Source organism: Amblyomma maculatum, chromosome 5 (assembly GCF_055883805.1).
Source record: "Amblyomma maculatum isolate TAMU_Amacu chromosome 5, ASM5588380v1, whole genome shotgun sequence".
In the NCBI taxonomy this organism is placed as follows: domain Eukaryota; kingdom Metazoa; phylum Arthropoda; class Arachnida; order Ixodida; family Ixodidae; genus Amblyomma; species Amblyomma maculatum.
In genome coordinates this window covers 41472302-41487943 of record NC_139348.1, presented here as the reverse complement: position 1 = coordinate 41487943, position 15642 = coordinate 41472302, and the positions used below count along the sequence as shown (strand labels likewise).

Here is a 15642-nt window from a genome sequence, read left to right as displayed (position 1 = left end):
AGTTTGTTAACTGTTTACGTAAATCTCCCACAGAGAACTAGGTTTGTAACAAATACTAATTGCTCATTACCACTGTCCCAACAGCCATCATACGGCTATAGGAGAAACCTTTATAGAGTTTTCACATACAACACACAACTGAAACGAAAATTATTCATACTTTAGGCTGTGAACAAGGAAACTGCTTTTTTGGCGGTGTTTCGGAGCACGTTACCAATACACAAGGTTCAAATCCTATCGTTTTACCGATCCCAGCTAAAACAAATTCTGACAGCAATAACAGAGCTTTCTGCTCACTTTAAAAAAAGGGGTTTGCGGACACATTAACCGAATGAGAGCACAAATATCGTATATCAGTTAACGCTTCTAACGTATGAAAATTTATATTTCGAGAAAAGAATACATACAGAAGTAGAAACATGTGGCCGTACTCTGCCATTTCATTATTTCCTGTGAATTTCTTCCGAACAAAATAAAACGAATCTTTGTAGCTTTTCATAATGCATATACCGTTTCAGGTTTGAAACTACAGCTACAGGATTGAGCTACCTTACCTACATCCTTGCAAAGCATCAAGATGTTCAAGAGAAGGTCCGGGAAGAAGTAAAGTCAGTCAGAGAACGATACGTAAGTTGGAGGTATTTGTGCCTATGTGAGTGAAAATACCAAAAACACAAAATGAGTACACCCTAGTAGCCTATCTCAAGGCTGCATCAAACATGATAAAGCGTTAATGGCATGTATCAAATGTATTTACAAGGAAGAGAAAGTATATTTTTTGACTGAAAGCTGATAAAATGCACTCTCCTATATACTTCCTCTACCAGATCTCCTTCGCTCGCAAAAAAAGAATATAGACACTAGCTTATGGCTGTGCTGAGCTGTTGCAAAATTTCTACACATGAAAAAGAAGTATTTTGCGGAAAATCTGCATAAAAAAATTGCCACCGATGATTCAAATACCCGGTAATGCTAAATATAAGCGCAGGTCAGTGCGTCACGGGAAATCTGGAACCTTCGTCTTTAGTGGTGTGAAACGAAACATACATCCATTCCGTGAACGGTGTGAATCCCAGAGTCCACAAAGATCCCGCTTGAAGCAAGTCACTAACCGCCGTATTCACAAACAAGCCTTCACTCGAACTTCTACTCCAAGCGGCCCTCGAGGCCTGTTTTTCGTTTCACAAAGCAATCTCCACTCGAATCGCTCCTCCAGTGGCGGAGAAAACTTGAGTTTTCTCGAGAATCTCGAGTCTGCGACGACGCTACCTTGGCCGCTCCTCGACCGCCACTCCGCTTGTAAACATGGCCGACATCGCAGCGCTCACTCGCTGTCTGGAATTCGTTCTACCGGTATACCAAAAGTTTTACGAAAGAAGATACGACAAGGATGCACCCAACCTTTCGCTAAAGCATCAGCTGAGAGTGACAGTGACCCGGGACTTCTGGCACGCTATCGTTTTACGTATGTGGTCATGGCTAGCCTCCGGCCGTCCCTGCCGCTCACGCCGAACATGGATAACCGGGATCAGCCACCGACGTCTGTGTTATTTGATCGTCGCATCATCGCATTGCGCTTGTGTGGCGCGGGCACATTTCAAGTCGTCACTGGATAAATGGATAACCTTTTCGGAGCCCACCGAGTGCACAGTTGAGGCACGATTTGGCCAAATGGTGAGCTCGCCCGCGGCCGGAGTCGAGCTGCGGCGGGGCACTTTCCGTGGCTCGCCCCGCGCGCTTCCGCAGACGGCGCCGAACTTGTGGGGCAACAGCGTGCTGTATTGTGCGGACATAAATGGCTTGCCCGTCGCCGGAGGGTACGTAGTACGTCCAGTACGTCTGCGGGCGCGCGGCCGGCGCGGCGCTGTTGAGGGAGCGCGTTGGTGTGCTCCTCCTACGGAGGGATATTCGCGGCCGACGAAGAGCATGGCTTTTCAAGCGCGTTTTCAATTAGGGCTCCCCACTTGTTTGGAAACCGCACGCGGCATTTTCTTCTGGAGGGTCGAATTCAGCGTGCATGAGCTGCAATGCGCTGCGAAGCAGCACGCATGTTTAGCTCGCCTCCGAGCAGGCCAGAGCCATGCTGGTAGGAGTTCGCGGCTCGTACTTTCTTTTTTCCTGCAATGTATTTTGACGCCCGGCAATAAAAAAAAAGCATGGTAAAAAAAAAAAGTCGGTCAAGCCTGTCAAAAAAATAATAAGCGTCTGCCAAAGCCTGGCAATAAAAAAAGGCAAAGCGGCAAAGGCCGAGCGTAGATCTCACACCAAAAAAATAAACAGAAGTATTCACACCATTTCTCAAAGCTGACGTCAACAGCAGCGACTGTTGCCAGATGCGAAAACATTTTCAGCCATTTTTCACAGCCGCCCTTTTCATCCAGCCCACAAAACAAGTTACACTATGCTGTTAACGTCGAGGTCGGTTGCGAAAGTTGTTTAGAAGACTTGACATGAAAAACTGAGCATGTTACATAGTTCAGCACGCAGTTTTCGGGCCAAAAGTTCATCTAATCTCGTCCCCATATGCCACTTGCGCTGCTCCGAGTGGAGGAGGTATTCTCGAGGAGAACTTGTCGGAGGAAACGCCGAGGGGCGTTCATGAATCCGAATCGGCCCTGGAGTGGAGTAGCGGCTGTATTCTCCGCTCCAACGAGTGGAGGTGGAGCGTCGAGTCGAGACGCGTTTGTGAATACGGGCGTAAGAGTCAGTAAGAACAAAATTAGCAGAAGTTTAGCGCTGCAAGATTTTGTGGTACTTTGCTATGTTTGGGAATGTCCTAGCCTGTATGTTCCACCGGGTTACTGCCTCCTGTCTGCTGAGGTCTTTGTGTGGTTCTGCGTATCGTTTTCTTTCTAATTTGAAGTATTGTATTAGTTCCCCGTATGTGAGAGGAGGTGAAGGCTCTGAAAACAATAAGTAAAGATAAATGAAGGTAAACAAAACCTTTCCTTCCGAATCTACACTCTGCCATCCTTAGGGGAGAATGAAAGCGGCGCATGCGTTCTGCCTTCTATGTATTGAAACGGCTGGGTTGGCGGGCCACTCAACCTGTCAGGGGGCAGGTTTTTTCCGCAGCCCTTTCATGTACCGGTACATAAATGAAATGCCGGACAGTCGCCACTTCAGAAGAGCTTGAGAAGAGCTATTTAAGGTGCACAGCGTTTATTACCAGTCACCTATCCTCACATGAATCTGTGTTTGCAAATGAAAGACATGGGTGGGTTGTCCTGCTCCTCGATATTGAATGAAACTTACGGCTGTTCAAAGTGCATGCCGATTATGAGACCGATGCTGGTCTTCGGTTCACAAAGAATTCGTTCTCTCTCAAGACGAGGCCCTTTCCTTGAATTCAGTTTAATAACAATCCTGGTGGTAGAGCTGACCAGTGAAGCAGGCACTTGTCTACAGGACAAAGGCGCCCTTCGGAGCTGACAGGCCGTATCACACAGCCTTGAGTGTTTGAGACCAGTGGCTTAAATGCTATACTATTAAGGTGTGCCTATTTTTTCTGCTAAAATTGTCAATTGGTAAGGCCTCTGAACTCTTCTTGAAAAGGTTGAGCACTGCTATAGTACTAATAAAGAGGTATTCTGCTCTGGGAACTCTTGAAGCGTACCTAGAAAGTCGAATTCAATTGAGAAAGGAGCGGACACGATGGAGGCAGCTGGAGAGACTGCGGAAAGCGCACTGCAGTCTACGATGGAGCCTATGGGCATATCAGGTTAGTGCACCGTTGGTAGCCCGTAGAGAGCAGGGAGTTAACCGTTCGTGCATAACATAGTTGAAATATAGTAGCTTGTAGGGGGACACGGATGACACCTGAAAGAAGTTTCGGACATCTTCAGAGTAACGACGTAAAAAACAAAGGCTGGGATCGAATTGCATCAGTGACACTCCAGTGTCACTATTTAGTAGAGAAAGTCGTCTTTTGAATTTTGTTTAGATAAGGAAGTACTAAACTGGCATAAATATGGTGTCGACGGTGTGGGATAATTTCTTTTTTGAAAAAGTTTCAAGTTGTGTCGTTTCGAAAAAGAAGCTGGAGTCAGCGCTTGTTCTGTGTGTATTTGTTAGCGCTATAAATATTTCCTTTTAAGAGTAATGAACAAAGAGCAACAAAATCAAGAGACCAGAGCGTGGAAAGTAAGGAAAACATGGTGCCGGTGGTCCCTGACATGTTTTTCTTATTTGTTAAGTGGATAGTGCACTTACTGCAAGAACCTCAATAATAGCTTCGCGGAAGTCAGCCGCGATGAATGCGATGGAGTTCATGGAGAGAAGCCCGTAATGGCGTATGTTCTGTTGCCACAGGTTCACAATTCCAGACTCAACAGCCCCACGTAGCATGGCACGCCCCACTTCGTTTCTGTTCCTGAGAAGGAAAAAAAATAGTTAAAAAAATACGAGGGACTTTAGCGACTAAAGTAGGGAACGGCGTAAGCCTGAGTGCCGCATTCTGTTATGAGACTGACACTAATTAGTAATTAATTATTAAATTGAATAATATTTCATTCATAAATAAATATTTATTAGGTTGGTAATTATTTATTACTAAATAATTTATATGTATTCGTTATTTAGTTAAACAATGAATTACTAATTAGTCACCATTAGTGATAATTAATATTGGTCATTAATTAGTTATTGATCACTGATTTCCATGTCGCCACATAGGGCACGCATTCGCGCATACTGTGGTGGTGTTCTGAGATTGGTCGAGACTTTTATGACGTTATCCCACCTAGGCCAATCAGAGCCACCGCAAAAGCGGGACACATTTGGTCCACGACAGCATGAGCCATTAAAGGCTGTCGCCATAAAAAGTGAATTCAAATGCTATCGCAAAGCTCGATTTATCTACAGGCCACGATATTGACTAGGGCGTGGCACACGTGCTGACAACCCAAAGCTACGTCCTCGCCTGCACTTGGAATCATTAATCGTTCAATCTACTAGTCACACCCTCAACCACTACGATGGAAATCTCAACCCAGCCTATGCACGCTCCCGCACTTGTTTTTAAGCATATTTAATTCAGCTCAGCTGCTTGCTTCTTCTCATTGTTAACAAGGGTCCCGTACGGGAGGCCAAATTTCTTATTTTTGGTTGATTTTGTTTTTCTATTTTGTCGGCGTTCCTTCACTATCAGTACGTTTATCCCCGATAAGACGAGCTTTCGTTCAACTCTCTGCATCATTTTACAGTGTTGTAGAGATAGCTCACCCAGCTCAAGACCTAAAAGACAGCTGCTCCATTAATGTCTCTGGGATGTCTTGCACGTACCCAGAATGTAGAATTTATTTGAGAGGGGAGAAGACACGATCGTGGTAACTCTCTGTAGGAAAATAGATTTCCTTCACAGACACTACGTAGTGGTGGTCGGCTGACTTCACAGTCCCTTAGGTAAATGACCAATGAATTCGTTATGTCGTCGTCAATATATTACCGTGTAATCGGGTAGGGATGCATGAATTGCTCGCGTGAGGTCTTGGGGTTGTGACATCACGACTTTCTCGGCCAATCAAAGAATGAGTTTCTTTAAGCAGGGGAGGTGTTCTCCTTGTCCCGTCACGTCACGTCAAAGGTTGTCACGTCAAAGACGCAAATAGTTTCTGTCCTCGAGTTATTTAATGCGAAACACAATTACGATTGGTGTATTGTTACTGAATAGCTTCGCGTTTTCTTTAGACGGCTAACTGATTCTTGATTCGATATTTTTCAGGGCACTCTCGATTACGTGGCGGTGACTCAAGGTTTGAAGTATCTGGCCAGAGTCGTTGACGAAACCCTGCGCATGTTCCCGCCCGTTGTCACGTGAGTTTCAGCGGAGCATGGAATTTCCTCTTTGCTGGCACATTTTGTTCTAATCTATTGTTTGTTCCGAAAGGTTCTCAACTCGGACTGCATTGAACGACTTCGAGTACGGTGGCGTCAAGTACAAGGCCGGAACCAACATAATGGCCCCAACCGCCCAGATCCACATGGACCCTCGCATCTGGCCTGAGCCAGAAAAGTTCGACCCCGACAGGTGATTCTTTGGTGTCCGCAGTCATAATGAACCAGCGTTGATGGCCACGTTCTGTGGTCAGTTCTTTTATTCCACACTCGTGTGTGGGGAATCTATTGGGCAATATGCCTGCTTAGTTTTCGTTGTTTTAATCTTGCCTCTCCACTTCTTTAACACGTGGCATAACAGCATATTAAACAGAGATTATAGGGGGTGGGGAGCAAGCTTTCAGCAATAAACTGAGCCTCGTACAACTCCAGATAATAATAACATTTCCGCATACCTCGTGAGGTATGCGAATGAAATATGCAAACATAACTGTTATTTTTAAAGGAGGCGATAGAAACAAGATGACAAACTATAGGCCAATTTCTATTCTCCCTGTTTTTTCAAAGGCTCTTGAACAAGTAATGCTGAAGAGAATCGATGGGTTCTTTTCTAAACATGCCTTAATAAATGCCAGTCAGTTTGGATTTCGAAAGGGCAAGTTCACGGAATCTGCTTTACCCTTGCAAAAGGAAATTATTTTAAATAATATCGAAGCTAAAAGTTTGACCCTTGGTATTTTCATCGACTTTACAAAAGCTTTCGACCTTCTTAATCATGAAATACTACTCTGTAAACTTGAAAGCTATGGTGTCCGTGGTCTTTCCCTCCAACTATTTCGTTCCTATTTAAGCAGGCGCCAGCAGGTCGTTTCGGTCGATAATCACAAGTCTAGCTCCCTTTTCATTGAATGTAGTGTCCCGCAAGGTAGCCTTCTTGGGCCGTTCCTCTTTAATGTCTATGCTAACGACCTTCCGAGCATAGCCTATCATACAAGTTGTATTCCGTACGCTGACGACACAAGTTTTTTTCTTAGGGGATCTTCTTCCGATGAACTAATCAATAGTGCAAATCTAGTTCTTTGTGCTCTCCACAAATGGTCCACAGCTGATGGTTTGGTAGTTACCTCAAACAAGACCAAAGCAGTCTTTTTTCGTCCCCTTAGCCTGGATATTACAGTAAACAATACTCTGCATCTAGAAAATAACATTATTGAAATTGTAGACAAGTTGAAATAACTCGGTGTCGTATTCGACTCTCGCATGAGGTGGTCTGAACATATAATGTATAATGAAAGCAAGCTCACTAGATCTGTTGGTTTCCTCTCGAGACTGCGTAACGAATTTTTCCCAAAGCAAAAGCTCCTTATTTATCACGCTATATTTCAATCACACATAAACCACGGTCATCTCGTTTGGGGTACAACATCCTAAACAAATCTAAACATCATACTCGGTCTCCAAAAGAAGACAATTAGAGTGATCGCTGGTGCATGCTACACAGCCCACACATAAACATTATTTCCGAAAAATAGGATTCATCGTGTGCATACCATGTTTGAGTATCGTCTACTTCACTGCCTTAAATTGTCACCTCAATGCTTAACTGACTTCTTGAAGAATATATCTGGACTGAAGCCTTACGAAAAACCCTTTCACACCAGAAGTAAACAAATATGGGACGTTCCTCGAACGAGGACGTTATGCGGTAACCAGAGCCTTTGTTTTACTTTACCATGCATATTAAATCATTATGGCATACACAAACCAAACATCTTTACCGCTCAATTAAGGACTTTAAGCTATATTTTATCAATTCCTCACTGTCTCTTTGTACTTTCCGTTCCTTGCCTTAAACATTATTACAAGAATAGTCACTTCAGTTTCATAAGGTTTTGCCATGTTTCGTGCATACTGTTACATTATTGTGGGCCGTTAATTTACTGTGCTGGTTTTTAACTTGCTGTCTCATTTGTATATATGTGCTCTTTCTGTGCCTCATAATTTTCATGTTATATATGTGTATATTCGCCTTAATGTCAGACATCCTGTTTCTCTGCCATTACTAGGCCTCGGTTATCTCTCAAGCTATCGTTGTAGCTTTTCGCCCGAGGCCCATTTCCTGCATATTACTGGAAATACATTTTTTTTTTCAATTTTTAGGTTGTAAATGTATCACCGGTTCCTTCTTAAACAAGGGTGTCCTATCAACGGCAACCAGTCGAGTGCTCTAGAATTTCGTGTATTCCGCTCAGCCATACATTTTTCTTTCTAAGGACTGAAGTACTAACCCGACAATCGAGCGAAGTTTTCACGCATTTGTTTCAGAAGTAAATAGCAAATGCGCAATCTGACAGGGCAACGGGGAAGATTTATCAGCCCGGACAACGCTCGGTTTAAAACTGACAGGTTTTATTGCGCCCCTCACGTGCATCCCGAGACGCCAATGTTTACGTCGACAGTAAAGGCTTTCTCGCTGTAGACCTTTAGGATCGGTGGCAAGCGGCACGAGATGGACGTCCGGATGGAGGCAGTTGTTGATAACCATTGCAATATATTAGCTTCTGGCGCTGTTCAAGGCATCAAGTGGCGGAAGTCGGGACTGTGGAGCTTCAGCGAATTAGATCTGTAAATGAGCTTGTTGAGTAGCTATTAACTAAATGTGTGCAGTTAAATGTTAACGTAGCTTTCTCTGAAAGGGATGCACCACGGTTTACACACTACGAGTTTCGTGAAAGCTACAACTCAAGGTCCCGTTTCGTGCTGTTTGGATCAAGCGTTTCAAGATGTATGGATCCTTGATCCTAGCAGATCAAGGATGCTGATGCTTTGTAGAGCGCAGGTTGGATTGGGGAAACTAGGCAGAAAGTGAGACGATGCATAATCATGAAGTGGCGAGTCCTAGGTTGACGGATTTGCTTAGGTGTGACCTTAAAGAAGAGCTATGCGCGGGAACTGCGTATCCTGAAAATATGCTGCAGATCGAGGGGTCTGCGATGCCGAAGGGAGTTTTGGGAATTGTATGGCCCAATGACGGCATATTGAAGACGTGTATTCTATCTAGGCATGTCTATGACAGTTCAGTGGATTTAGCCCATTCCGGCAGGTTATTCATGCAGTAAACTACCTAGAAGCGATGGGGTGAAGCACCATGCGACGGCGTGAGAAGGTTCATATAGTGGCCAAGGCGAGCGCTCACTTGCTGGCCTAACCTGCTCCAGAGGCCAGGAGGAGGGTAGCTGGTCGCCCCGGAAATAATGTTCTGAGTTTTGAGCCTTTTATGAAGGATATAGAATCATTCCCACTCTGGAAGCGGACAAGGCGAGTAGAACGAAACTGCAGAAACATGTTCAAGCGTAGCATCAACCTCGCTTATTTTCTGGTGACATCCCCTAGATCATTGCACAAACTTTAACATGGAAGGGGCAAGCAGAGGTCATGTATGAACTCGGACAACAGCGGTAAGAGGAAGACAAGTATGAGATTATTGTTGGCTTAAAGTTCAATGAAAATGACCTTGAACTGCCTCGCTACTCACTGCAACCACACACATGAAAATACCTTTAATTTTTTTCCTGTAGTGCGACCCCTGTATTTTATGCATGCGCTGGGCAAACTATATGCCCCAGTCATGGTGACATGAGAGGTCTTGTTTTCTAGTGCATTTTACAACCGATAGACGAATATTCATGATAGTATATTTATGGAAGCATTTCATCCAAATCGTTTTCGGACCGATCTACGACCTCAGTGTCAACACTTTGATCATGAAGCCATGTTTCGAAGCTTAAATAATGGATATCTGCTAATTAATAATTAACATGCTCAAATTACCTCACACTAGGCCACAAGACTCAACTATGATTAGTTGGTTTCTTTCGGCCATTATGCTTTTCTACACTGGCCACTTTATTTAGCACACTGTTAGGCAAAGTGCTAGGAAAACATTATGGGCATGCTAATATGTCTTTTCACAATACCTTGGTTTTAGCTTAGTCTGATCGCAAACTGTTTTCAAAACACCACCTCCTCGTGTCGAAAAGCAATAAAACGGTCATACCCGAGCTATTGAAAAGGGGGAGAGTAAAAAGTCGGTATCATCCTTGCATTAGTAGCCGTAGTAACTTGACTGATAATAAAATAGATGGAGCTTAGGTTTTTACAGCCGACCGGGAGTAAAACGCATACCTTTCGCCACAAAAACATATGGCTTCAACACTGCGACATAAATATCGATAATTAATTTAGCCTGACAAGTCAGAACATTCAATGAAAACTAGCACCACTCTGTCATTTGATATAGATCCTATCAGTGCGCTTGGGGTCTTCAGAATGTTGTGTACCCCCGCATGTTTGCGAATTGAAAGAATTGTTTTGTGTAAAGGATTAGGGAGAACAGGGATGATGAACTGAAGGGAGGAATCAAACTTTCTCGCAATGTGTCTCTTGGTCTTCAAGGCAGAAAGTAATGAGTTGACGCCTTTGCAGGTGTTGTTGAGAGGGAAGATCTTGTAACCATGAACCTAGTGGAAACAGTTAAGTTATGCCTCTAAGGGTATGATGAGATAGCGTGGGCTACCATCCGACAGACTCCCTTGGAAACAGTTAAGTTATGCCTCTAAGGGTATGACGAGATAGCGTGGGCTACCATCCGACAGACTCCCTTTAACCAAGCCATATGATCGTGCCTGTGTGGCTTAGGAGTAGCGATCCTGACACGATCGGCATTCAAGACCACTCCTAAGCTTATTATAATTCCGCCTTCCAACCTGAAACGAGCAACCCGAGTGGACAGCCTCCTCCCAACATTCAGATATGTTTTTCGCTAAGCCTCATAAATTATCGAATGATTAGTGCTCGGTTATGTCTGAAACCACCCGCCAGCTTCATGGACATTATGTTTTCATCACAACGCTGACACCGATGCCGACACCGATTTCGACACAACGTCTCTTTTCACGCTATCATGTTGAAATAGGCCAGCAGCATCTTTTCATTAGCCAAGGAAATAATTTTAGGTACTTCCACTGAGCTTCGGCCAGTATACTTTTAGCGATTTGTTCAAATTGCATGCATTCACATGTTTTCTTACGTGCCAAATCGAGAAAAAAAAAGACACTTGTTTAACACAGACTGTTCCCCTCCTCCCAGTTCTCCAGTTCTCAGACCAACTGACGAGACGCCAACGAACCCACTCAGTCACACAATGCTCCTTTAGAAACTAGTCGTTCAGGGCCTCTTGCACACTGCTTTCTTCACTGATGCTTCCAGATTTCTGCCAGAGAACACTGCAGCTCGTCCGAGTATGGCGTACCAGCCTTTCGGTGATGGCCCAAGGAACTGCATCGGCAAGCGCCTGGCACTCCTCGAAATCACCTACACTGGTGCGAGGATGGTCGAGAAATTCAAGCTCTCGTTGGGAGAGTCTCAGCAGGTGGGCACGTACTTACTGCTTAGGCTGTATTAAGGCAAAAGACTTTAACAGCTAATACTGTCTGCTATTATTTTGTCATACACTTCCGTCACACTATAACTAATGCGACGTCACATCCGGTTATGCGGCAATTTCGAAAACAGTCAGCAGGAGTAGTCAAACTGATGTTGTCAACGACTTAACTTAGTAATTTAGAAGTCATGATATCATAACATCAATTGGTCATTATTTATTATTAACTGATATAAAATCACACCCGCACCGGGAATAGAACCTCCATCCTTCGGAACCCCTGCTGTGTTTTAACCACCTGCGCCATGGCCTAGATCATGAAACGCACGCCATAATTCTCGTTGTGTATCGTGAGGATGACAGTAGCAATGTCAATGGCGCTGAAATTTGTGATAATGACAATTTCATTAGCAATTATAATGAATGGTGCATTTAGTTCATAACGACACTGAGAGCAAACATAATGCACCATGTGCATCAGCAAGGCTCAGGCGTTCACGTTCCATCAGTGTAGATTCCACAGTGTTCTCGGAATGATTTCTTATCGTGTTGATTTTGAGTCATGACTAATCCCCACGCAGGTGAGAACATAAAACATCTTGGCACCAGAAGGTGACTGCTTGAACCCTATAACCGACGCTTTGGTCAAGTTACCCTAATAGGCTTTCAGCTGAACGGCAGCTCGCGTTCAACCCACGTCTAAAGCTTCGGCAGAAAAATATACAGGCTAAAACTACATTGAGCAGTTTAATCGGCAAACTGCGGCATACAAAGTTTAACTTCATACCTTAGTTTTTGATTCTCATTTTGCCAGAACTAGACTTTAATTGAAGAATTTAAAACACCACTGAATGAAAACATAATTACATATTGCTTGCTGAAAACCAATTTTTAGCGTTTTCAAAGAAAGCAATTGCGGTTCAAAACAAGTGCTACAACAAGCTGGCAGCACCCGGCATGTTGAGAAAAAAATTCTAGTGTTGTTCGTAGCGTATACGTTGCACTTATTTATAGCAATTGTTGCAACCACTTTAAATATCAGCCTAAATATGCAATGGGTTACATCGTAGTCCAACGTGTTCAACAAAATACCGACTGTAGTCGATGGTTTCACGGCATACCGTTTGCTCAGAATCATGGTTGAACATTTAATGGTCACTGACCAAGGTCAAAAAACGAAAGACGTTTCGGAAACGCTACGGCTCCCTTGTTCACAATGAGGCAACCGGCGGACGGCTCCGCGTTTTTGTAGCACTTAGAAGTGTTTTCAGTGATTTGGCATAGATAAGATGCAAAGTTCCCTCGTTCCTGCTGAGTGTGTTAGACGTTGTCTGGATGATAAATGACTCAAGGTTTTGGCGAGTTGATGCATTCTTTTCTGTTGTCAGTATCTTCGCTTCCTCCCAGTTAATCTCGTGGCCACTTTTCTTCGCATGTTCGGTGATTGCATTCGGTGACACTTTTTCGTTTCGCACATCGTTCTGGTGCTCTCTCAGGCGTCTCCTGAAGTCTTTTGTTTCGGCTATATAAACTGATGAGCAATCGGCGCAGTCAATTTCATATACAACGCCGGGAAAGTTTTTACGAGGGAGCTGATGCTTCACGTTGACAACCTCAGTCCGCACCTTGCTCGTTGGGACATGCGCGATGTTGACGCCGTGCTAGCGGAAAATACGCGCAAGCGCCTCGCTGATTCCGGCTACATACGGGACAGGAGCTCGTTTTGGTTTGGGTGTTTCCTTACTCCCGCTTTCCTAAGGTACAGGTACACATGTAAGGTACAGACGTGGCTTCAAAAAATTCTCGCGAAAAGTTTCTAGGGCCTTCCACCGTCGATGAAACGCCTGTATTACTAGCTGCTGTGTACGAACGGCTCGACACTCGCCATATATGGCCTTTCGAAAGTGCACAAACAAGGCATTCCTCTGCGCCCAATAGTAGATTTCCGGAGGCCTCCTTTGCACTCACTGTCGCAGTACCTTCACGGTGTTCTGGCTCCGCTCGTTGGAAAGACAGGCACAAACATAAAAAACTCGTCCGATTTTATCAACAAGGTAAAAGCCATAGTTCCTGAAGACACCGACATGATCGTTTCTTTCGATGTCTGCTCACTGTTTACAAGCGTCTCGGTTGATCTGGCAGTGGAAGCATGCAAGCAACGTCTCGAAGATGACAACTCGTGGCAAGATCGGGCCCCCTTTCGACGCAGAAGAGCTATGTCAACTTTTGCATTTCTGCCTCGCCAATACGTATTTTATATACGATGGCAACTTTTATCAGCAGACATTCGGTACAGCAATGGGAGCAGCCATGTCGATCACAACGGCGAACATCACGATGGAAGCAATCGAAAGCGAAGCTCTGACCACCTTCCAATAGTGACCGAAAATATACCTGAGGTACGTGGACGACTGCTTCTGTGTCCTAGACCGGAGGCACACGACCCTTTTTCTGGACCACCTCAACGGCATTGAACCTTCAATCAAGTTTACAGTTGAGGAAGAAACAGATGGCTGTCTTCCGTTCCTCGACACCTTGATTACCCGTGCTCCGGCTGGCCTTGCATTTCACGTCTGCCGGAAACCTACGCATTCTGGAAGGTACCTTGAATTTATTTCAGTGTACCACGTCAATCACAAGCGGTTAGTGGTTGAATCCTTGATCAACCGTGCCAGAAAAGTCTGCTGCGATGAAGTCGCCCTAAAGAACGAAATGAAAACAATAGATTCTGACTTGCAAAGAAACGGCTATCCCCTTTCATCAGGAACACAGAAAGAATGCCACCAAAGAAACCTGTTTCCGAGGAAAGCGTTAGTAAGAAAAAAACCCAAACCAAAACGAGCTCCTGTCCCGTATGTAGCCGGAATCAGCGAGGCGCTTGCGCGTATTTTCCGCAAGCACCGCGTCAACATCGCGCATGTCCCAAAGAGCAAGGTGCGGACTGAGCTTGTTAACGTGAAGGATCAGCTCCCTCGTAAAAACTTCCCGGCGTTGTATATAAAATTGACTGCGCCGATTGCTCATCAGTTTATATTGGCGAAACAAAAGACTTCAGGAGACGCCTGAGAGAGCACCAGAACGATGTGCGAAACGAAAAAGTGTCACCGAGTGCAATCGCCGAACATGCGAAGAAAAGTGGCCACGAGATTAACTGGGAGGAAGCGAAGATACTGACAACAGAAAAGAATGCATCAACACGCCAAAACTTTGAGTCATTTATCATCCAGACAACGTCTAACACACTAAACAGGAACGATGGAACTTTGCATCCTATGTCAAATCACTGTAAACACTTCTAAGTGCTACAAAAACGCGGAGCCGTCCGCCGGTTGCCTCATTGTGAACAAGGGAGCCGTAGCGTTCTCGAAACGACTTTCGTTTTTTGACCTTGGTCAGTGACCATTAAATTTTCAAAATACCGACTATTTATAAATCTACCTTGCGTTTCAACGAGGCTTGCTGTATGTCAGTATTCCGCATTAGCTTGTTTGGAAGCTATATCTCAAAATAAAAGACACATCATTCGGTTCCCAAAAAGGCTGTGCAGAAATGAATTTTCGAGGGGCATCTGAGAGCAGATGGCATGAATATATCATGAACACAAAAACTCCGGCCCCGTTTTTTGAAACATGAACTTAACATTCGTGATATTTGCACCACACAACACCGCCATGAAAACAAATGAAGTACCCCAACAACGATTATTGGTTAATAACAAGAATTATAAGGAAATACGCTATATACCGAGGTTTATAACAACGACAGCAACAAGACTTCCCTGCTCCAGTTGTAACACATTGTAGGAGATTCATTCACTGTGTATGACATTATTTTCTTGCATTTACACATTTCTCCCCTTTTTCAGAATCGTATGAACATCAACTACTACGCCATGGTATCATCGCCAGGGGATAATGGCCCGTACATTATGTTCCAACGGCTCTGAATTCTTTCCATCCGCATCACAAGCGTGATCATCTGTACAAGCCATCAGAGTGCCGGTTCAAAGAGCTCATCAACAAGGCACACTTCAGTCACCAATGAAAATTGCGGTTTTCCTTTGAAATTTCTCAATTACAAGAGCCAAACAATAAAATTTGTACCTCATTAGAAACGTCTCAATGAAGGTGTAGATAATGTAACACTACAGCAGCAGAAAAAGAAACGCATTCGAGAAGTTAAAAGTGAAGAACCACAGCGCTTTGCTACTTGCAATCTATGCAGCAGCCCGCTGTCGTTTACGCAGTACAACTAATGTCAGGTTCAAACTAAGTGTACCAACTTTCGCTAGGGCAATGCAAAGCAAAATTCTGTTTTTAGGCTTGTAATCATCGCTGTTTGTCTAAACTATTTGGACGCAATTA

At 44.2% G+C, this 15642-nt stretch overlaps 1 protein-coding gene across 1 annotated transcript in view; it reads left to right on the top strand.

Moving 5' to 3' along the window:
• LOC146188140 (cytochrome P450 3A8-like) overlaps window positions 1–15413 on the top strand; it is an 83876-nt gene extending 68463 nt beyond the window's left edge. The window contains exons 11-15 of the mRNA XM_084603664.1: window positions 519–627; window positions 5723–5814; window positions 5888–6028; window positions 11104–11266; window positions 15144–15413. Of these exons, the coding sequence (XP_084459790.1) occupies window positions 519–627; window positions 5723–5814; window positions 5888–6028; window positions 11104–11266; window positions 15144–15224 (586 nt within the window). The 3' untranslated portion in view covers window positions 15225–15413. The remainder of the gene's footprint in view (window positions 1–518; window positions 628–5722; window positions 5815–5887; window positions 6029–11103; window positions 11267–15143) is intronic.
• Window positions 15414–15642: the final 229 nt, after the last annotated feature.